At 42.0% G+C, this 22,328-nt stretch overlaps 2 protein-coding genes across 2 annotated transcripts in view; one reads left to right on the top strand and one right to left on the bottom strand.

Annotated features, from left to right (window-relative positions):
• Positions 1-6,181: 6,181 nt before the first annotated feature.
• Positions 6,182-22,328, top strand: part of for (cGMP-dependent protein kinase for) — a 114,200-nt gene continuing 98,053 nt past the window's right edge. Inside the window, exons 1-2 of the mRNA XM_069124736.1 lie at positions 6,182-6,223; positions 6,316-6,387. The gene's annotated coding sequence lies outside the window, so the exon portion shown is untranslated. The remainder of the gene's footprint in view (positions 6,224-6,315; positions 6,388-22,328) is intronic.
• The window catches only part of Drgx (Dorsal root ganglia homeobox), a 39,819-nt gene continuing 33,320 nt past the window's right edge, over positions 15,830-22,328 (bottom strand). The window contains exon 6 of the mRNA XM_069124754.1: positions 15,830-18,789. Coding sequence (XP_068980855.1) covers positions 18,300-18,789 — 490 coding nt within the window. The 3' untranslated portion in view covers positions 15,830-18,299. The remainder of the gene's footprint in view (positions 18,790-22,328) is intronic.

Below are 22,328 nucleotides of genomic sequence, written 5' to 3'. Positions count from 1 at the left end.
ACGGTGTAAGAAAGTCGTCAAACCGGAGACACCAGAAAATTTATCAAATTTCTGTCTCAGGCGTAACGATCCGGGGGCTCGAGGAGGGAGGCATAGCGAGAACAGACATCGAAGCTAAGGGTTGGCGGTGGGGGTGGGTGCGCGAAAGGCGGACGGGCCGCTACATCCGCAAAGCTATTATAACCGCTCGAGCGAATCTCTATTAAAACGTGTTTACACTGGCTTAGGGGTTGACTCAGGCCGCCCCTCCTGGTCCTTGGTTTCAACCAACTCCGCTTCTTCGTGCCACCCCTGCCGAGACTCGCCTATGTACGCGCGTTCCTAACGCGAGCGTCGATGTGTGCGTGGCCAGGCCACGCGCCTATACCACAGTACGGTAATGCCTATCTAATTGTCGCGTGTATGAATAGTGAATCCCGGAGCACTCGAGGCTATGAGCTGGATCCAAGCTAACATAAGGGGAGAGCCATATGAGCTAATCTATATTATGATAGCCCAAGCCGCGGGCATCTCCACCCCCAACCCCACCTCTGTCCTCCCCCCAAGGGCTTGGTCGTCGTGTCCTCCTTCAAGAGTCTGTCCATGACGGCGCGGCTGCTTTTCCACCCTAACGGTGGCTTTATTATTACCTAACCGCAGTGCCGCGCTCTCTGACGAGGTTACTTCGCCGCGCGGACTCCCCGTGCGCGCGCCAGCAGTCTCTCTTCAAATATGTAAGCCTGGCCGCTCGAATTGGCTCTGCTTCGTTCGATAAGTAATCGTTTTCTAACGGGCTGATGTTGGATACGCGGGGGGGGGGGTTGTTCGTTAGGGATCGGTTTTTAAGTTCGGTCGATGCTTTGCGCCGGATAACGAAATCGCGGCTGCGACGCGTTTGAGGTACATAGTATGCGAAGCCGTGTGGTTTCAGGTTCGCGAGTGAAGCTAGTTACGCTAAAAAGGACAGTTGCCGGGCTTTTAGTCGCGAGGATGATTTTTTCAACAGTCCTTTCCCATCGTTTACCCGCGTCGTTTTTTCTCAAATACGTAAGAAACCCGGCCGAAGGGGAACGGACGATTGTTTGCTGACAGAGCTGGTGAATAGACTTTCAGATCTGATTTGGAATTTGCTTCGTAATTTACTTGGTGTTCTACTGGGTACTGATTACGTCTGAATAGCGTATCTAAAAGATCTTGCAAAGACACACATTTACTTCTATTTACTATGAAACGCAAGAACGAGAGCCTTTTATCGATCGGAGCATATCCTTCCATCGAATATTATAAAGAATCTGTTACAAAGGTTACGATTTTCGGAACATCGTTTCGATATTTACGCGACGACACCAATCCGTTGAAACCAGTGCAGCGTCATTAAAAATGATGTCATTGCCAGTTAAGCATCCCCTTAACGTTGTTCCTCTTGTCTTTAGATTCGACAAAGGGCCTCGAAGTGTCGTAAGCTTCTGTTAATTTATCACGACGGAAGTGGAGGGTTGGAGTTGCTCGTAGTAATATCACCCCGCCCATCCATTTCTTACCACCGGAGTATCGTCTTCCCTCTTCCTTCCTTCGCGCTTCCGGTCGATGCAAGCATTCTACTTTATATACAAAAGACCTAATAGTGGTAAACGTTCAGAGGGTGATCGCTAATGTTCCGACTGCTATTAAGGCGTGCAGACGCGTGACACGTGGCCACCAGCGGCGAAAGAACGAAAGAATAGGACATAAAGATAAAATCTTGCCGATACGCTAAAGGGATGAAATGTCGCGTTCGAGTAAGAGCGTTTTACGCGTCTGACAGCGAAACAAGATGAAATAGAAAAGTAAAGGATCGAATGTAATGACATCGAGAATATGATATTTTATCCGTGGAAGGAATTTTTGCAACCTTGCCTTTCGCAAATGATTTGGTATCGCGAACCATCCATCTACCGAACTCGGATAGCAATTTAAGTTTCTGCGATATCACGCTCTTCAATTTGGAAATAAAAACACGATAACTTTCTAACCCAATTCCTAGCGTTGACATACTTCTGAAATCGACGATGCGCAACACACAGATATCCTATGCGAGGTGAATTATTCCGCGAAAGAATCGATTCGCCAGCCAAAATTCAAGTACCATCCAAATTTTTGTTATAATTTATCAACTAGTTTATCAAGGATCTTGTAGCTAGCCGTTGAATTTCTCGATGAATTACCTTCTTGAACCAGCACAAATTCGGAACAAATGGCACGTGACCGTGGAAAGTTTGTTCTGCCAGTGGATACGGTTAAGTCCAACGTATTCAGGGGCGCGTAATCGGGTGGGCGTCGCGCAACGAAGGGGAAGTGTATGGCGGCATTTGGGAGCGTCGGGACGCCGCGCCGGACATCGCAATCTCAACGTCCCGCCCAGCCCTCTTCTTCTCGTACCACTCGACGTCTACCATTGTGATGGTAATATCCCCGGGTATAGCAGACGGGCTTCAGATTTATCGCATAGTCATTCCGGAATTAGCTTTTCTCTACACGATGATCTTCATTGAAAGCCATTGTCTCTCTTCTTTGCTACGTCGTAACGCGACCAACTTTCATTTATCCCTCCGGTTTATTTACGCTAATAAACGCGTGATATCGTGTCACGTGAATTCGTTCGAGGATATTTCGATCCCTCGTTTACATGGTCCACCGGCAATCGATTTCTGGCGTTATGTCAGGATTTCATAACGTCATCGACGCCAGATTTATTTTAATCGCGCGATTAATGTCGTATAATGAGATTTGTTTGAAAATGTAATCGGAATGATCAAGTGTCAATGAATGTAACACGATGCTATATTAAACTGTTAAATTATTGCTTCGTTGCTTCAAGGTGTAAATGGAGTTTAAAATTGATCAAGTTATCATTGAGTTTTAGAATAACTAACGACAAGATAAATAGAGATTTGTTTCATCCCTTAGTTATCGAAGTTAGTAGGTAGCTTATTTTTTACATTTTCCCTACTTGTTAAATACGTGTTTCTCATAAACGAATAAAAGCGTTCGTAGCCTATTAACGATTATGATCTTACAAATTATTCTATTCGTTTCACTCGTTTGAAGATATTCATCTTCCACCAATCGCTACAACTACCTTCCACGTCTCTCTACCGTAACAATCGTTCCAACAACATACCAATGCATCGTAGGATAAAGGGGGCAGGTAGCTGTAGAGGGAAGGATGAAGAGGCACGATAGACACGCTACAGATACCGGAAGGTAGGAGCCGAGGTTAGGTTGAGGGCGCCATTACGTCCGGCCACCCTTCGGTCCTCCACTTACCCCTAACGACGTTCCGGGCAAATAAAAGTTGATTTCTCTTCCCTCTCGCTTCTCTTGCTACAGCTCGCCGGCCCTCTTACCGTCCCACACCAACATCCAGTTGGCTGCCTAGGCATCTCTCTGTGTGTCTCGTCCCTCCATTTCGCCGCTTTATCTCTTTAGGTGCCTTCCGCCTCATCAGCCGGCACAGGCCGTTCCTTCAGAGATGCCTCTCTCACGGTGCCCACCGTGTTACGCTCGACTCGTGCCATTCGATACAAAAATCTTCGTTTTCTACCAAATCAATCTTTCTGCCGTTAATTGGTTGGATGCTAGAAATCGCTTCCTTCAAAATTCGAATATTCTTGATTTTGCTATCTTTTCCCTCTCCTCGTCTCGATGAAATATATTCCTAACGACAGAACCAATGTTCCGATCTTGAACGGTGATAATTTCTTCTGTTAACATGCACGTTTCCTTGATTTTGTTCCAAGATCGAGTCTTAATAACGACGCGGCACGTGTCAGTGAGCATTCGATGAGTGCGACGAAGCAGTAGGGGTTGTTAGGGTGGCATCGATACTCCAGGGTGTCCTGTAGACACTTTCTGTTACGTAATATTTTGCCGTCTACTTTATTATGTAATACCTTTGACTATTAACAGCACAATTTCACCTAAAAGTTTCTGCGTGAGCAATGGTATCTGTATTACCGAATCAATAGTAATTAAACGTTGAACATTTATAGACAGTAATAAATATAAATGGATAATATAATGGAAAATTGAAAATGACGACAATTTATTTTATGAACTAATTCATGGAATCATGGAGAAAAATAGAAAATTATTTGTATAGTGAGAAAATACGAGGAAACATATAATGGAGATTCGCGTTGATACGATTTTAATGTAAACCGGAAGAATGCTGGTAGAATTAAATTGTGCGGATTCGATAGAAGTAGGGGAGCTCGGTTTACGAGTCAGTGAAGTTCGATAGCAAGAATCATGCCTCGGTTGAATACACTGTTCAATGACGCAAACCAAATCCACCGACCAGGCTCATTGATTTTATTGACGCGTAAAGGTTTATTTCCAACGAAAAGCCGTGACGCATCGATGCATATGGTCATGTACGAAAGAAATATTGCGAAATCATCGTTACCAGGACTGAAATTTTAACTATATGATTATACATGGCATCTATAATATACAATCTCGTTATACACCATGTAAATTGTTTCACATAATTGATAGAATTATTATGTCATACAAATTATAGAACTTTTGTCTAATTCTATCTACTCAAGAAAGTTTCAAAGTTTAGAACGTGCCATACTATAGCGAGCAATTCATCTTTAACACTTTGGTTGAAAATATGAAAGTAGAGTATTAAACGTTCCAGGTGTAAAATGATTTACATGCTTGTTTCTCTAGTTAATGTCACTGCCGACAAAACTTCGATCACTCGTAATCAAACAATCTGCCCTCACTCCCTATCCGTATCGTATCAATTTCAATATGAAAATTCAATGGGCCATCAGGGTACGGTATAGAACCACCTTCAATCGAGTTAATTCAATAAAGATGGCCGCGGCATGCCGTTTTCGATCTAACGAAAAACGTTCTCCAGCGTTTTATCCAGCGCGATCGGAATTGAGGGGGCGGTGGCGGCACGTGACGCGTTGCGGAGGGTGTCTAACAGAATTATAAATTCAGCAGCGGCCAGTGAGCGCACCTGAGTCTATTTCGTGGCGTTCGGCTAGATTTCCCACTTCTATCGCGGCACCATTGTGTTTCGTGCGAGTTCGGACCACTAATTGCCATCCTAATAATTGTCACGGGCCGCATGCGGCGTCCGGCGTCCAGCAGCGTTCACAGCTCTTGCATCACTGTTTCCGCTTGTAAATGATGACCACCGGCCGCTATCCAATCTACGCTTATCGCGCGAAACCACATGATATCCGAAGATTTCTCGCGCGCCCGGGATCTGCCTTTGTGCAAGTACAAATCATTCCTGACGGTACATTGCGCGCTGACTGGTTTACTGCTGCGGCAGTTTTGCAACTACGAATCCAGGAAAGAGTATTGATTTGTATTTTCAGTAGCTTATGTAATGTTTCAGGATCGATGCTTTAGCTTTTTAATTGTTTCATAGTAGAGATTTCTGTATCGAAAGCGAAACGAAATGAATATCGATGTATCGTCTGTAGTCATATTAGTTATTACATCCTTTGATTCAGTCGATACATATTAATAGCATCTTATACTTATCGTCGATATAGCGTAAAGTAATAAATTGAATTCAAAAATCCCAGTTCATGAAGGGTTCGTATTGCAGGAAAATAAAATAATTAAGTGCAATGCTGAAACTTATTTCGCATGAATTGTATTTTTTGAGATGAAAGGTCGCTGTACGATTGTACGTTACGTCTAAAAAATTAATATTTTATATTTGTCGTTTGATTTCTTTTCAACCTTATATTAACACTTAACTAACGCAAGGAATGTTGAAAGTTTAAAGAGCGATAGTATTAATAGTAAAAACATAATAATCTTTTTCGATATGTAATGATGATAATGAGTAAGTAATAAAAAATTTATTTAACGAATATTTGTATCTTAAATAATACCTAATTATTACCTAGTCGATTTCCATACGTTCCTACATCATTTATATACTTTTATTACATGATATATAGATTCGGCAATTGTCCCTTCCAAATAAATACCGAATAATTAATAGCATTTGATAAATTGTCAGTACTTTTAAATTTTCATTATTTCGAATTATTAAACATTATTAATGTACTTGACTGTGGCTAATATAAATCAAATGAACACATGTTTCGCGCGCTTATCGCGATTGTCTTTTGTTTGAATCGATTCAAACAGTTTAATGGCGTCCTGACGCGTGAGTGTTACCGGTATATTTCTTTTCGAAATTGTTGCATATTTAAGAGTAAGTGTTATAAAAATCAACATAATGTTTCTAATACGTAATGATATGGAGTGTTTTGTGTGTGTTATCTTATCTACATAATTATAACGCAGAATAAAGGACCGATCGGTGCGTGGATATATTGCACAGGAACAGGTTATTTTTTGTCTTCCATTGAGTTTCGGGTAAGTGAATACTTTTAATGTTCAGTGCATTTTAAATCGATTGTTATTATAATTCGCTCGACTGTTGGTATTTGCGAATATATATATTTATGAATGCGACTGGTTATATTGTAAATTACATAACCTCCAAATCATTATTGACACATCTATTGAATTTGCGCTATGAATCTTCGATGAAAGCATGCACGTTATGTATGTACGTGTTAACATTTTATATAACAGAAATTTAATTATATTATTCATGTCACAATTATACATCTATACTACATGTTATAATTTACATAATTTAGTCGCGATAAAGTGATAAGACAAGTAGTGATAATCGATAAATCTATTATTGATAATATTTTATTTGAGATACTATGTCAGTTTTACCAATTTTATTTCTTATATTTACATTAATTATTGACTTCTTTATAAATGTCGAATATAATAGTGGCCACCTTGCCACAAAGATTGCATAGGCTTATTCATAATTAATTGCAACTCCCTCCAGAGTGCGTGCTAGCATTAATAGGTACAGGTTTTGCGACCCTGGGGGCCCCGGGCAAAAGAAGTCAATATTTTAAAAAATTGCGAAAATTCCAAAGTGGTGTAATTTACGATCAACGCTCCGATAAACAATCAGCTATGTTAACCTCTAAATCAGTATCCCAAGGAAACAGCCTAATTACACATCTGTATCGGTGTTTATTCCCTCTATCGTATTTTCGGTGTAGTTATCAGCTTACCGTCGACACGTATGAAAATTCTCGGTCATCGAGAATTGAGATTGAACCGTGGCAATCCGGCATGGAGTACCCCGGTGGTGTTTAGATACATGCTATCCTCGAGTATCTCGCACGCGTCAGGTCGTATCCTTCGCTACGCTCGTATTATCGAGATTGGCCTCGCCTCCTTCCCTACTCTCCTCTCGCTCCCTCGAACGTCCCAGCCGTTTCGTTCCCGTCTCGGCGTTTCTCTCCGCGGCTCTCGAGCCCCAATCACACCGGCAGCCGCTAAGTGCGATCCATTACGCGTAATGGAATGTGCCAATTATAACATTTGCTGAATAATTGGCGGACGCTTGGCTGCGCCTGCCGATGCCTACAATCCGCCGCATCGTACAGGATATAACACATATGTATGTGTGCGTGTTTATACAGGATGCTTCCGGTTTTAAGTTGCAAATTGTTTGTAGTATGGTTCCGTAAAAAGTTGGAAGGAGAAGGGTGGGTCGGTATTTTAGAAATTATAGGTTAGAACTCAGCGATGAATTGGCAGGTTAATAGAGGTGGGTTACGATGGATAAAAGAGACAATGAAAAGTGAGGGTGGCGAATTGTAAAGTAAATCACGTTGTAAAATGTGGTGTTTGATGACGTTCATGAAAAAAAAGTAATTAATTACTGAACATACTTGTTTCTGTTAATTTTCGTTTTTAGGAACATTTCCAGGAGCATTTCATTATTTTATTTAATGAATTTTTCGTTCCTACATGAAAGTAGGATTACTGTTACATATAACGTCCAATATCAAGCTTTATACGAGCCATTCGTTCGATGCAGCCAAATTACGAATTGGCCGGCTATATTTGTCGAAAAAATTTGGCGAACTTTTTTTCCTCGGGTTATTAATTTTTTAACTCATTCCATTTGAAATAGGTAAATAGAGCGTTAGCATTTTGCTATAGAACTTGGTGTAACATTTAATACACGCTATGTATAGGGTGTTTTGTAACAAACGGTACAATTGTTAGGTATACGGCCAAATTTATTTTACAGAATAGAAATTTTTCTCCCTTTACACGTTCTAAAAATGAACTTTGTCGAAATCGATATAAACTTGCTTTCGGCGAAAAAAATATTTGTGTATATATATATATATATATATATATATATATATATATATATATATATATATACATGTAATGTGGTACGAGTATTAAGAAATGTAAATTTTCAGAAAATGTACCTATATTAATATTTATTTCATACGATAATCGGATTTTTGAAATCGATATAGAATTGGTTTCGTGGGAAACGGGTTCGTAGACTAAAATTTCATCTCATATTCTTGATCTATCTATATGAAGATATCTATTCGATTCTATATGAATATTTCCATGCAGGATACTCTTTTATTCGTTGTAGTAAACCACCCATTATGGGACACCCTGTATACCGATTCGAGACGGGGGGATGCGTAAAAACGTTTGCTGACGTGTACGCAAACTATAACCGAGTTATGCAGCCTGCATTTTTCCATCAGCTATCCGGCGCTGATCAAAGTGCTCCGCGCACCCGTATAAAACGGTAGTAATACGTCAAGTATAAAATGTTGTTTACGGAATGAGTTATCCATGAGAGTTTAAATCAAAACTTATGAAAGGTTTTACTTCGATTTTGTTACGCACCAGCGCTTTTTATACCGGCCAGCCATTTTTGTTGCGTTACAACGCGATACGTTGTATCAGTATCGATAAAATAATAACGCTCGAGAAATTATGAATAACACGTAGAATTTACGTACCTATAGGAATAATTTTCGTATCGCTTCTTATTTCATCTTTTTCCCTTTTTAATTCAATTCGAATGGACTTTAATTTTGCTTTTCAACAACGCGAGCTACCTAACGAAACGTCGAATTTTAAACGAATTACGCGTTTACGTTTTTACTGATTTTTCATCGTTGCACCGACCTCGCGGTAATTTAATCTCGATACCGCGTCCTAGAGGCTAAATAGTTGGTAGCAATTGTTTCATTAACAACAAACATACACGCGTGAAATATACAATTACAGTAGAGGCAATCTAAAAAGATTCTCTGCTGTGAACGATGAAAGCTTCTTCACTGTTTTATCCAAAACACGGCAATTCCAGTGCAATTGCCAAGCAGAATAAACGTTAGGCGAATTCCTCGTCGTCGCATTAAGCGAGACGCTAAAACGGATCCTGTGAGACTCGATTAACGAGCGAACCGCACGCTGAAAGCTTAACCGCGGCGAATCCTTTTTCGTCCTCGCGAACCGGCGCGGCGGGCTGCGATCAAAGTGTAACGAGCTTCAGCATCGAATATATCGAGGGCAGGTTTCGCGAGCGAGCGAGCTTCCAGAGTTCCCACGTATCCTGCATTAAAGAAGAGAAGGAGGGACGTAGAAAAAAATTGGAAAAAAGAAAGGAAAAAGAGGAGAGAGAAAAAAGTAGGAAAAAAAGGGGTCGAAAATATTCGGTGGAGTCGACTGCGGTAATCGCGTTACGGAAGCAGCATTTTAGCATCGAGGCATCATTGGCGATTCACGATGATCAAAGTGCAGAATGTCGGTGACACCGGTGGATGGTTCGGCCGAGGGACGAGGACGGATAGAAAGGGGCGAGGGGGCTCGTTGGAAACCACGTTAGTGCGCGTGTTTTCGCGCGATCCAATCCGCGGCAAATTTACCAACCGAGGAAAACCTCGTTAACTTCGAGCCGGCGGTACTGGCTTCATCCAGTTCCGTTTCCGCTTTCTCGGGGTAAAGGCTATGTCGGTGGTATTGCAACCACGTGCCTATAAAAAAAAAAAAGAAAAAGAAAAAACCAAACCGTGCAATCCAATTTTACGGACGACCATTTCGCTTTTTCTTCTTTCCCTTTGGCCTGATGACGCTTTAGGATTCATTTCCAGCGCGGCGATGCGGATGGAACAAGTCTCTTCGAAACACGTTGCCACATACACGTTATCTGGAAATAATTAAAACGAATATTTAGGATATCTTGTAATGGTAGCTTTATTTTGAAATCTTTAAGAAAGGATTTCAAATCGAGAAAAAAAAAAATGAAAATTACCGTTTTCTTCTTGTGCAGGTAAATGTTTATTTAGGTATACATATTCGTACACGGAAGCGAACACAAACGTAGTTGAAATAGATTCAAAGTGCAACGTGTATCCGCCCGTGTCTTGTACGTCTTCGCGAAAACTTAGGAACCGTCTGTATACGAAATACGCCGATTCGATATCCCGATAGGAAGAAGAACGAAGGAGAACAGACGGGAAGTGGATTTGAAAATTGAAAATCATTGCGGCCGCTGATCCCCTTAGCTCCGCCAGACAACCACGATAAATTCTCCTCCCGCCCTCGTGCCGTGGCCTTACTCTTTATAAGGCGTTACACCGGAGATCCAGGCGGTCGTTTCTTCGTTCGCCTTCTACGCCCTCGCCCTTTGTCCGGCGCAACTTTCACCCTTCGCTTCGCTAAAATATATACGATACCCTGTCCCGAAATTATACGCGCAGCCCTTTTATTCTCGATACACTTTGCGGCGCTTGAATTTTAAAGAATTTTCATCTACGTTAGCGATACGCCATCGTATATCAACGAAAACGAAGAAATATCGTGTGCACGTAGATATTATATAATAGATTGGTATCGGTAATGCACGCAATAGTTGCTGATTTACTTCTTTTCTACGCAAGTGTAGAAAAATCGTGTTAAAAAATTGTTAGGTGGACGACACAACGCTGGGTAATGACTTGAATATGAGACATTAGAAATCCTCGAAACATTAAGCCTCGGTAATTGTAAATTGATAGATTCTATTTGAAGAAGCCGAGAAATTGCAACGGAGATAGTAATCGTCGGCTCGTGTAAAACTCAGCCTCTAAAACGAAGGTTGCATTTTCTTGGGGCACAGAAGCGATTGTTTTATTTTGACGAGCGCGAAACCCCCGTAAAGTATCCTCATTTCCCTGTATAAAGTGATTCGATTACAACGCCCTCCTCTCTACCGTTGTAATGCCGCTTTTATACAAAATCGCAATTCATAATTCAGCAAGAAATTGCCGTTCGATTTTCCGGAAAAACGATTTTCTCGTCGAAAATGGAAACACGGTAAATACGAGAGAGAATAATGCTTGCAAGCAATTTTTTATTTAAATTAACGAAGCGGCATAAAGCGCTACCTATTCGCTCTTCTTTCTTTTTTTAACGCGGAATTTCTGTAACGATCGTTTATTTTTCGTTGCCCTTCTCTAGGCATAAAATTTATCCTTTTAATATGTATTACGCGATATCTAATAGTACGAAATATACAAAATTCCATCGTTCTCAAGCGAGAGAGAAGTGCCGCCAAGAACTTGATCGGGTTTCTAGTTCAAAACTCAATTGTCTCGTTTTCGATGTTACTAAATTACTGCTAATTAAAAACCTCTAACGAACGTTCTTTTAGAATTTCCAAGTGTCGTTGTACGTTCGCGATCAAGAGGTACTTGGTTTCGTCCAACGCAAACTGAACATAGCATCCCATCGAGCTCGATTTACCGCTCGAAAGGCGAGCATCGCGCAGCATTCCTTTCAAGCCCCGACGATAATCCCCTCGATAAACAATCGCGTAGGTTGGATCGGTGCGTTGGCCACAAAGTGGCCTCATTTTTTCCTAATTCCATGATCTGTAGGCCATAGAGGGTCGGTTAGCCGACGTGGTGCAGCAAGGAGGAGCAGAGACAGACGCTTCTCCCCCGCCGGCTGGTAGGTCGTAGAGCGTGCTCTCGAACGGCTTTGACATGCAAATTGTCTGACAATGAATTTCGTAAAACCTTTTACCACGGAGTACGCTCTCGAGAGCACCGGCAGCTCGGTTGAAAACGTTGTTTCGCGAGCACATCCCCTTCCTACGCAGACGAGCCTAGCTCCTCTTCCAGTTAGGGAAGAAGATACCAGACGACGTTGACCGTATTAATCACTGTCTACCGACATCAGGCCACCACGCCAGTTCGACCTCCGCGATTCTGCCAGGATCCTTCCGATGCTCTATAAAATCAGTTACCACGTCCTGATTCGCAAGTTGATCGTGTAACGCCCTTCTCTGGATCGTGATTAATATAAACGTCGTGGCTGGAATAATTGCCGTCGAAACGCCGAACTCAGACGTGACAAGATTGTGAGGGATAAAGACTGTAACGGGAAGAAATTGAGTACCGTGAAACGCTTACACAGGAACTCGTTATCGCGATTGGCAGATTCCCCCGTACGGGATTTTACGGGACGCAAGTTGAATTAGAAGACACGCTATTTTAATCCGATTTTGATGCGGAGGATGGAGGATGGTTGTTTCGTTGCGAATCGTACAGCGTAGATATGCGTTTGAATGACGGTGGTTGGGTTTTCAACATTTTTAGAAGATATACATTTTGAATCGTAATTTTATACAAGAGGAAGAAACGAATTCGCAGAGCTATCGAAAGCAGACACCGAAGTAATTTCGTACAGAAATGACTCGTGTACTTAGCGTGTGTTTTTTTCTCTCATATAAAAATCCAACAATCGAGTAAGCGTCTCTCTTCTGTTCATTGTAATTTTTTCATATTCAAATTCTCGGAACTTCTCCATTCCCGAAGCTCTCAGCGTAAAATCATATTTGATTTTAAACAAATACGGAGGATTCCAGGAAAATTATAAAACATAACTGGTTGAAGATCTGCTTGAGATCCAACAAGCTCGACGTAGACGATGATATCGATTTGTCGTATATAGTATTATCGTTCGATCCGAAATAAGAGAAACAGGAGAATTATGTACTTAGAAAATTGATTGTGTGAGCCGCGTTTAAAGTTACGATAGAAGGGGCTAGAGGTAGAGGATCAATCGGATCTTCCTTCGTCTATATACGCTGATAGGGGTGGTAGTAGTGGCTCGTTGAATCCCAGCTAGCCACGTAATGGGTATCGAGAGACATTGTTAAGCGTCGATCTCTTTCCCCAAAGTGACCTGGCGCCTCGCTTCTGCTCTCTTTTTCCATCTCTTTCTTCCTACAATTCACGCGGAAACTCTCTCTCTCTTTTTCTCTTCCTCTTTTTCTCCGATTCTCTTATTTTGCTTTTTGTTGCCATACTTATTTTACGTTCGTCAACTTTCGTCCTTGCTATCCCATTTATTTTTCGCCACCCTTCCATTCTCCGTATCAAAATACATATATATCTTCTATACACCGAGTACATTGAGAAACCTTTTTTTGAAACCTTTGATATTTCTTTTCTATATTATATAGTATTCGTAAATCGCGTAAAATCAAACTCTTTCTATCGTGACGACCTTCGTCTTCGTTACGCACTTTTTACGTAATTTCAGAAATTCATCGTCGAACGTATTCGTTACCCCCGTTAAACTTTTTAAACTTCTCCTGCATCCACGTTTTCCGTTAAAGCTTGTTTCAAGCTCGTTCCACCGTATCGTTTCCCGTTTTCTCGTGCTTCTTTTCATTCCTCTACTTTTTCACCTCCGAGCGCGCCCCGTTCCTTACAATCAATTCACTCTTTTTCACCGTGCAGCCTCCTTTCCTTCGCTTTTCTTAGCCGCTCGTTCGGTATTTCCCTCGCATACGCGTCTTTACGCCTGTTCCCTGGCTCGGTCCGCTATCAGTCTTCCAGCTCCGCGCCCTCCAGTCACCCACCCCGTTCATCCACCGCATCCGTATCCGGCGGAGCGGGTGCTGGAGTAAGGCAACGTCGGTGCACACGTTTTCCTACATAGATCGCGATGGAGCCCGCGGAGCCGGAGGATAGAGTAGCTTGAGGTAGATGGATGCCAAAGAGTGGGGAGGAATGGGGGATAAACCATGATGTCGTTGATTAATACGGTTTACCAGTAAGTGTAACGGAGTGTGCAGAATACGTCTGTACTCCCACCATCGGCAACGACCTCTTCTCCACCTCCACTTTCTTGCGAGTCGCTGCCACCACCACGCCACGGTTACGAGCAGAAGCAGAAGTTACTATCCTCCACCCTGCCGGAATCCGTTGAACCAACCCCCGAGCCACGTGCCGATCAATGGCGTCTTGTCTCTGGTTGGTCGAGCCAGGAACAACCCCCTCGTATCGTTTTATCCCTCTCCCTCTGGCTATCCTCTCTGTCCTCGTCCCGCGAATAGTAACCATCTTCGTTCCTCTCGCGGCGATTCCTCTTTGCGCGTCTCTTTCCGTTTTGGACAGAACTTCCCCTCTTTCGCCTTGTTCCTTCGTTTCTTCTCTCTGTCCGGCTGTCTGTCTCTTTTCTCTCCCTCCCTCTATCGCATTAGTTTCTCTCGTTTTACCTGAAATAGATTCCGTTCGGTTCCTCTTTTTCTATGCCACGTAGGAGGTCTCCGTCCTCGTTTTCTGCCCCTCTTCTCCTTTCTTTCGGTGCGGACCTCGCTAGGGGAGGGTTGATCCCATAAGAGAGGGTGAGCTTTTCTTATGAGGAGCATTGATTGCCAACAACCCCTTCCTCATCCTCTCCGGCGGTATTTCTCTCGAACCGGTCCTCCTCTTTTATCCTTCCACCTCCCCCTGCCCACTGTGTCTCGCGTCATGGCACTTCGTCTCGGTTTTTAGAGGCGTGCTTTGTTTAAAAAACCCCCGTTCGGAGAATCGGCGGTACAACGTGGTTTCGAGCTGGGAAATTGTTCGATCTAAGACCCGATATAGCGCATCGGAATGCCGTTGTTTGCGGCAGGGCTCCTCTTCCAGGGATCAGTTTACCCCGCTAACGGAATTATTCGCGTTGCCTTCATTTTTCTACGAAACCGTAGTACGAAACCGGTGTTTAGCGGTTCTCGAGTGGATCGATTAATTCGATCACGATCGATCATCGGTACGTTTATTTCGTTATCTCGTTGCCTACGGAGAGGAGAATTTTTATCGAGCACGAGCATGCATATTTTCTAAATACGACGTTTCCAAATTTTTTTTACGCTGCGATTCTAATCAAACACGTAACTGTGAAGTCTTCAATTTTGTTCAATTTCTTTTCGAAGTACTTGAAGCATCGTTTCTTTGTAATATATTTCATCGTCGAGAGCGAAAGTCCATATCGTAGGTAATTTTATTCGAGTAAGAAACTCGTCTGTATGCCGAGGATCAAGTTGAACGTCTAACTTACCCTGTTTCAAACTGATTACGAATACATCGGCAGATGCATGTTGTCGATCAATCCCTTCCTTTGTACACCGCGTGTAATTCAACGCTCAATTGCTATTAGATGTTAGTACTCCAGTAAATCTCTCTGATAGGTTCACTATAGCCTTTGATCACTCAGTACCGAGTTGATTCTGGGATCCCTTAAGTGAACACCTGATCCTTCGCAGCGTACCACGTCGACTAGATCGTGAAAATTTTAGTTCGTTCGATCGAACGGATTATAAAGCTTCTAAGAATCTTCATTGATCGTCATTTATAAATGGAATTTTCCATCGAAACGCAATAACCGTTTCTTTCGAAGACTGATATCGATAAATTTTCATATTTTTCTTATTCTTAATATAGCGAATTTCGGTATTTCCCTGTGAGAAACAAAGTAAAAGGAAATAGGAACGGCGAAAGGTACAAGCGATACGAACGGAATACTCTCTGTTAAAGTAAAGTTGGGAGAAATTTAGAAGATTCTGGAAAACAGATTGCCACGGGACAGGACAATTTATTTATTCGTTTATTTTGTCTTTATTAAACACACGTTTTATCACGAGAGAACATGTTTATTCGAATAATTCACTATAATTCAGTTCAAGCTACATGATAGTTGCTAGTTTGTAACATATTGTTTATTAGATTATCCTTGATTAGCACTGACAATTCACCGGGATTTAATATACAGGTCTCTACTAGTATCTACGTGTCTTTCGTCGTTATGTCGTTATACCACGCCTTCGTAATCCAAAAGAACGAACGTTGATCGTACTGTAACGCAATCGAAACGATTCTTAACTAATCACGAGCACGAATCGTAGAGACGATTAAAATGAACATAGCACGTGACTGTTTAGGGGACTGTCGACTCTTATATCGTTATTTCCCGTGCATATATACACACCATTGGCTCGTATCTCTACGATGGATAGCACTCGTACAGCGATTTCACTCCCTTGACTTTTCTAAAATTACATCATTACGTCGATGGAAATTATTTTAAGGCATGTACGAATAGCCGTCGACTCGTGGTTAACGTGCCCATTTTTTAAAATCATAACGTGATTTTAAAGGATGCTCGTCAGCCTTAACTTGATCTGGAACAACCGGAAATTTTCGACTTTCCTTTTAACATTCGAATTACCAAAGTGACGGAAACGGTCAACTTGTAATTTTTATCCATTTTATTTTATTACAGAAACAGATTGAAATTGTTTTTCACTCTTCAAATACTTCGTTATTCAATCTATTACTTGATCCAATATCGTTATCCCTTTTTATAATGCAAAGAATTCCGTAATTAGAGCAAAGATTAAAGATTTCATCTTTCTTCTTGGATAATAAAAGGATTGGGAAACCGGCTGAAACTTTCACAGTTTGCTTTACCTGAAAAATTAATTCTCTCTAACGAACAGACTCAAAGTGTTCCGGACGCTATGTTATTTAAGGTGACGGACATCCTCGTATCTGTGCATTCGATTATCTTCGAGTATATCGAGGAACGAGGCGGAGCTAGTTTCTTCTCGGCTTTCCTTTTTTCTCTTTTCGTTTCTTGTTAAGTGATAGAAACATTATCCGAGGCGCGTGCTTGTGTCGCGCGAGTAAAGCGGATATCCGTGTTACTCGGATAATACGGATATCCGTATTATTTGAATAATGCGATAGAGTAATCATATAATTCAAGAAAATTGTCATAGATTCGATTTAAGGGTGATAATAGAAATTATCCTATCACGGAATACAAATTAATTCGTGTTTCCTCCTCTTAGAGTCGAGAGAAGCACGCTTTTTTTAAATATATATTAGCAACGGAAAAGAAGTTAGAAAATTCTTCAAAAAATATTATACGTAAAATAAAATCGCCGGATTGACCGATAATTAACTTTTCAATTGAGTTTATAAGCAATGATATCTCGTTTCATGAAATCGTGAATTCTAATTCGTCGATTACAAATTTCACCGAAATGTTACGTCTATAACGATATTAAATATCTATGTTTTCTACTTGCTTTGCAACTACAGAATTTCTTTGTCATCACAGTAATACGGATATCCATTTCGTTTACAAATGAAATTGGTTAAAAAATGATCGATAACGGATATTCGAACGTTCCTGCGCAGATCGAAACATTTGATTTCGCCTGTCAGACAATTACCATAAGTATAGAGCGCATCAGGCACGTGTTGGTCCTTTGCGATCGACGATCCGTTCTCATATTTGAACCAGAAAAACGAGTACTTAGTCGTACAGCGTTGGTGATCAATTAATCGTTCATAGTCTATTTATTGGCGACAGTCCACTGCAATTTGTGAATTATCTACAGATGGCCGTAAAAGTTCTCACGAGCGTTTTTCGATTTCGATAAAAGTAAAATTTGTCACGCGATCTTAGACTTTCGTTAATCATGCTTCTTTCGTTAAGGCAAAACTGCGTTCACGCGAGACAAGGGACGAAAAATTATATTTGAAAGAATATATAAATCGTCTAATGATCGTGTCCTAGTATCCTAGTTTGATTTTTCGTTATCGTGGACGTAAATTTTAATTAGTTACATTAGAATTATATCTTTCAATCTTTTCTATAACTAAACGAGAAACGAGGTAAAAGAAGTTTCGAAAGCTTCGGCTTTCATTGTACTTTCGTTTAATCTAGTTTCGGCAAATTTCGCTTCAAACAGATCGTTCAGTTGTTTAAAGTCGTTTGATTATCAGCTTGTTTTCATCGTTTGATCGAACACCAGGTATCTTCCTAAAGGAACGACGTTTACATCGAAACGAATAAATTTCCCATTAAACGAACAGATCCGCGATTCCACGCAAGAAATCATCAGTTTTCAAACCTCTAGGCCTTTTCTTGAGAAATTCGCAAACCGTTCCCCTAATATCGTCATTCTTAAACGAAACCGAAGCGAAACCGTAAAAGAATAGGAGAAAAATGAACCAACGTCTTGAAACAAATACATGCCATGCCCAGTGTCAAGGGGCGACGAGCCCGTCAGGCGAGCGCTGCACGCGATCCTAGGGATCCTCTTTTGTGGTCGGCTGTATCTGGTGCACCATGCTCGGCAGATGATGATGATGGTGTTCAGGCCTCCTGGACAGCCCCAACAACGGCGGCAACAACGGCAGGGGCAACGGCAACGGCAAACCTCCAGGAAAACCGGCCAGCCCACCGAGAAGCGCGGAAGCGGTCGAGTGCTCCTGAGCTTTTCTTCTTAACTCGGCCAGGCTGCTGTTCCTGTGGAGATCCCCGGTTCCAGGCTTGCAGCAGCCACACAGGGAACCTGGCCATCCGGCCGGAGACCAGGACAACATGTCCTGCAAGCTTCCAGGTCGATGATCGCTCGAGGTCCAGAGCGACGGAGTCGTCGAGGTTAGCGATGTTGGCGCGCTACTGACCACCTTGTTACCGAAGAGTGGCGGAGAAAATTGCGCTGCCAAGTGCGGTGAGAAGAACAGAGACGTGGGTGGTTCGACTGGCCTGAAACCCGTCGCCAACCCCGGGCCGCTAGAATTTCAATTAGGGAACAATGTTGATTAATCGTTATCGGTGTATCGAGGGAATAAGAAAACTTTGTCGAACGAGTGGCAATTGCTTAGGACAAAACGGAGAACGGGGAATACCTGGTACAGGTAGAGAGTGCTCGTAGCGTGGAAGAGGAATTTGGACCGAGCGATCGGGGTAAAATTTTTATCGGGAATATCGTTATCGAAAAATGGAATCTTTTGATGTATAAAATTTTATCGAGCGAGTGGAGATTGCAACAGAGAATGATTAGAAAAACGAGATACGACTTCAAAGTTGTGGAAGTTAGTGGGAGGGGTGAGAGAAGCAAGGGTGGAAGAGGAAAGCAGAAGGGCTCACGAAAGCGCTAACCCGATTAGCACGCGCGATATTCCGCATCCTCCAACAGCCGGCGGAGGCTGCTTCGAGGCGCTGATGATTATCTCAAATATTAATCGCAAATATTGTTTAATTAATGTAACGTGCCTGAGGTGAAGCTCGAGACGGAACTCAAGAGTGACGGAAACACGGATACGATGAGTCTTCAAGGCGGAACGAGAGAGATGTTTAATTAGGCGAACGGAGACGAAGCGAAAATGGTAAACAGAGAGATACGATGATGGGTAAACGTGTACAAATAGACGGCGGAATCTGTAGAAAAAAAGGGAAAGTTAAGGAGAGTTAAAGTCGAGATACAGGGTTGTGGAAGGAGGATAAATAATTTTGCGAAGATAAATAACGAAGAAGAAAGCATTTGAGGCTAATGAATAATAAATAATGGAAAATAATATAAAAATTTAGATATATGCTAAAAAGCATTAAATTGCATTGAATTTAATTTATTTTTATTACCTTTTACGGGTTAAAAGATGAAATTTTATTAAAAGTTAACTAGATAAAATACAAAATAGGTAGATAAAATCGGTATGATCCATACAACTCATAGCACAAACGTCGAAATTTCTGCTTTTCCACAAAAATTTGAATTGCGCCCATGAAAGCGTTAAGGTAGAATTTTCTGTAAGCGTCAGACGTCGTACCTGTCTATTCTGCTTGGAAAGTGGACAGGCAAAGGACAGAATAAAGGATAAACGATGATACACGGATCATCGTTCAAAAATTGAAGCGAAACTGAGAGTCTGTGCGCTAGGGCTAGTAGTGGATTTTGGTTGGTGGAAGATGATAGGCGTAGGAAACCGCAACGGGATAGTAACGGAGGGTGGCGAAGGAGGTGAAAGCGACCGTAGAGGCGCAGAGAGGAAAGCTCGAACCGCGGTAAGCGCGATAATTGGCGGCAATTAGCTGCGTAGCCTAGCGTGCACTTACGTTACTTACACTCGCTCGCTTCCCTTCCTTGCGTACACGCACTTTGTTTCTTGGTCTCTACGCGTCTAATATCTACATGGTCTGTGCATACTCGCAGCTTCTACGATTACTCCGCGTGCGTATTTTAAGCGCGAGATCCTCTTACGGGAGAAACGCGCAATTGCTGATCGCTGTTTGTCGCGGTTTGAACTCTGGGTATTAACTGGTTGCAAATAAAGATACTGCGTCCAAGAGACGAACAATTCGAGCAGCGAATCGACTAGATCGATAGCTTGACGATCGTCAAACTCGTTACAACTGTCATCTTCGACGTTAACATTCGGAATCTTTCTTTACGATATGTTTCTACCAAATATCAAGGCGGATATCGGAATGCATCGAATAGACGAGGATCGATACAGGTGCCGGAGTGGAGACCAATTCCACTCAAGATTTTGTTCTCCGCAAGTAATTTAAATCCCACGTTCCTAAGAGCGTTACTGTAAAACAAGAGAGACGCGGGCTAAAAGAAGGACGAGAGAGAGATAGCCTGTTTCGAACGAGTCACCCTTCCGTGCCGGATCCGCCCCTGTTCCGCGAGAATCGACTGCACATGGAACAGTCTCTCGGTGTTCTTGGGCTGGTTGGTAGGTAAGGAAGAACGCAGTAAAGCGTACACCCCTGCAGTCGAGAAGCTGCCGAGCCGCTGAATAAATGATGAGGATATATTTACGGCGAGCGGTTTTAAATAAATTACAACTGCGGAGACGGCGAAGGAGTATCTTCCTACCGTTTCAACCCTCCCCCTCTGAATCCCCTTGCTGTTTCCATCCGCGGTCTGTTCCACCATCTTGACTCGAGTCATCCCGCTACCAGTGTATTCCGTGTGTCTACGTTTCGGGTATTGTTCTTACCATTCCCGTCGATGCGAGAGGGGAGCTTTGTCTGGGATTATAAAGAGCCACCGTCGAATACTTACCGTCGTCGGGAGGAAATCGGCGAATCGTGTTTCTTTCGCTCAAGCTTTCAGCCCTATATGCACGTATATACGTGGCTGTGTGCATGCAAGATCCGCAGGAATTGGTTATGGTCTCTTGGATTTATTTTCTTGGCTTTCCCGTTTTAGAACGACCGTGTAAATGCTGATTTTTGCGTATCTGTCTTGCGTAAGAAGCAGTAATTCTTTGTCGAAGAACGTGAAAATGAATCTCTCGCTTTCGAAACATTAACGCTTGGATTTCTTAATCTAGTATACTATTGTATCAAAAGTATTCTTAATTCGGAAGTTTTATTCGAGGAAAAGCTTCGTTGAAAATGAATGAGATGGATATATGAATATTGATATTAACGGCAAACATTTAATATATTAGTAATATTAATCACAAACGCTATTATTGATACTGACATTAATGCCATTGCTATAATGGCTTATCCTCTGCTTTCCAATAACATGATTTTCTCGGAATAGTATCGTTGCAATATTAATTCGATCGAAGAATCATTAATTCAACGATGATAATACAAAGAAATATTTACGTTAATGCACGCTACGAAACACGCAACGTATCACGAAATGCCTATGTTTATGACATTGTTATTTTTAGAACGGTGTAGAAGAATATTTTAAACCCGTGGGGTTTTTCGTTTGCTTCGTTGTTACATAATTCATAAATATAACATCTCTTTTGTCAGTAGAATGGTGGAACACAGTTGAAAATCTATTTTCATATTCCAGCTTGGTGTACGTGAATTTTTTTCGTTGAATATGTGTCGGGTAAGAAGTAGGTTTAAATTTCACTCTTCTACGGGAATTTCTTTGGAATCCCTCTATTCTCGACAGAACGACCCATTTCTCCCCATTATCTACTTCCTTCAAAATTTTCCTTATTTCCAATTGCTCTTATTTTTCTCAAACAGCACACCTAAAGAACGTAACGGTATTAAACCCAATTCCTTTGCTCGCGCTCGTCGTTGCCGATCTTTCATATTCTCTATAAATCTCAACCTAATTCCCAGTCGACAACCCTGTGCGATCTTCGTCTACGATGTTTTAAACTCAAACAAGTCATCTACCATGCCGAAGAATCGTAAAACAGCGCAGCAGGGAACGGTCAGCTCCTAAATCGCGCGTATGCAACTCGTTCGGTTGTACGCGTTTGCGCGCTCGTCTCGGGGTCCCGTAGCGATTTAACGAGGCGACAATTATCGCGATTATACGAATGGCAGCGAGCATACTG

Source organism: Bombus flavifrons, chromosome 12 (genome assembly GCF_040668555.2).
Source record: "Bombus flavifrons isolate JBK064 chromosome 12, iyBomFlav1_principal, whole genome shotgun sequence".
In the NCBI taxonomy this organism is placed as follows: Eukaryota; Metazoa; Arthropoda; class Insecta; order Hymenoptera; family Apidae; genus Bombus; species Bombus flavifrons.
This window is presented reverse-complemented; position numbering and strand designations above follow the sequence as displayed.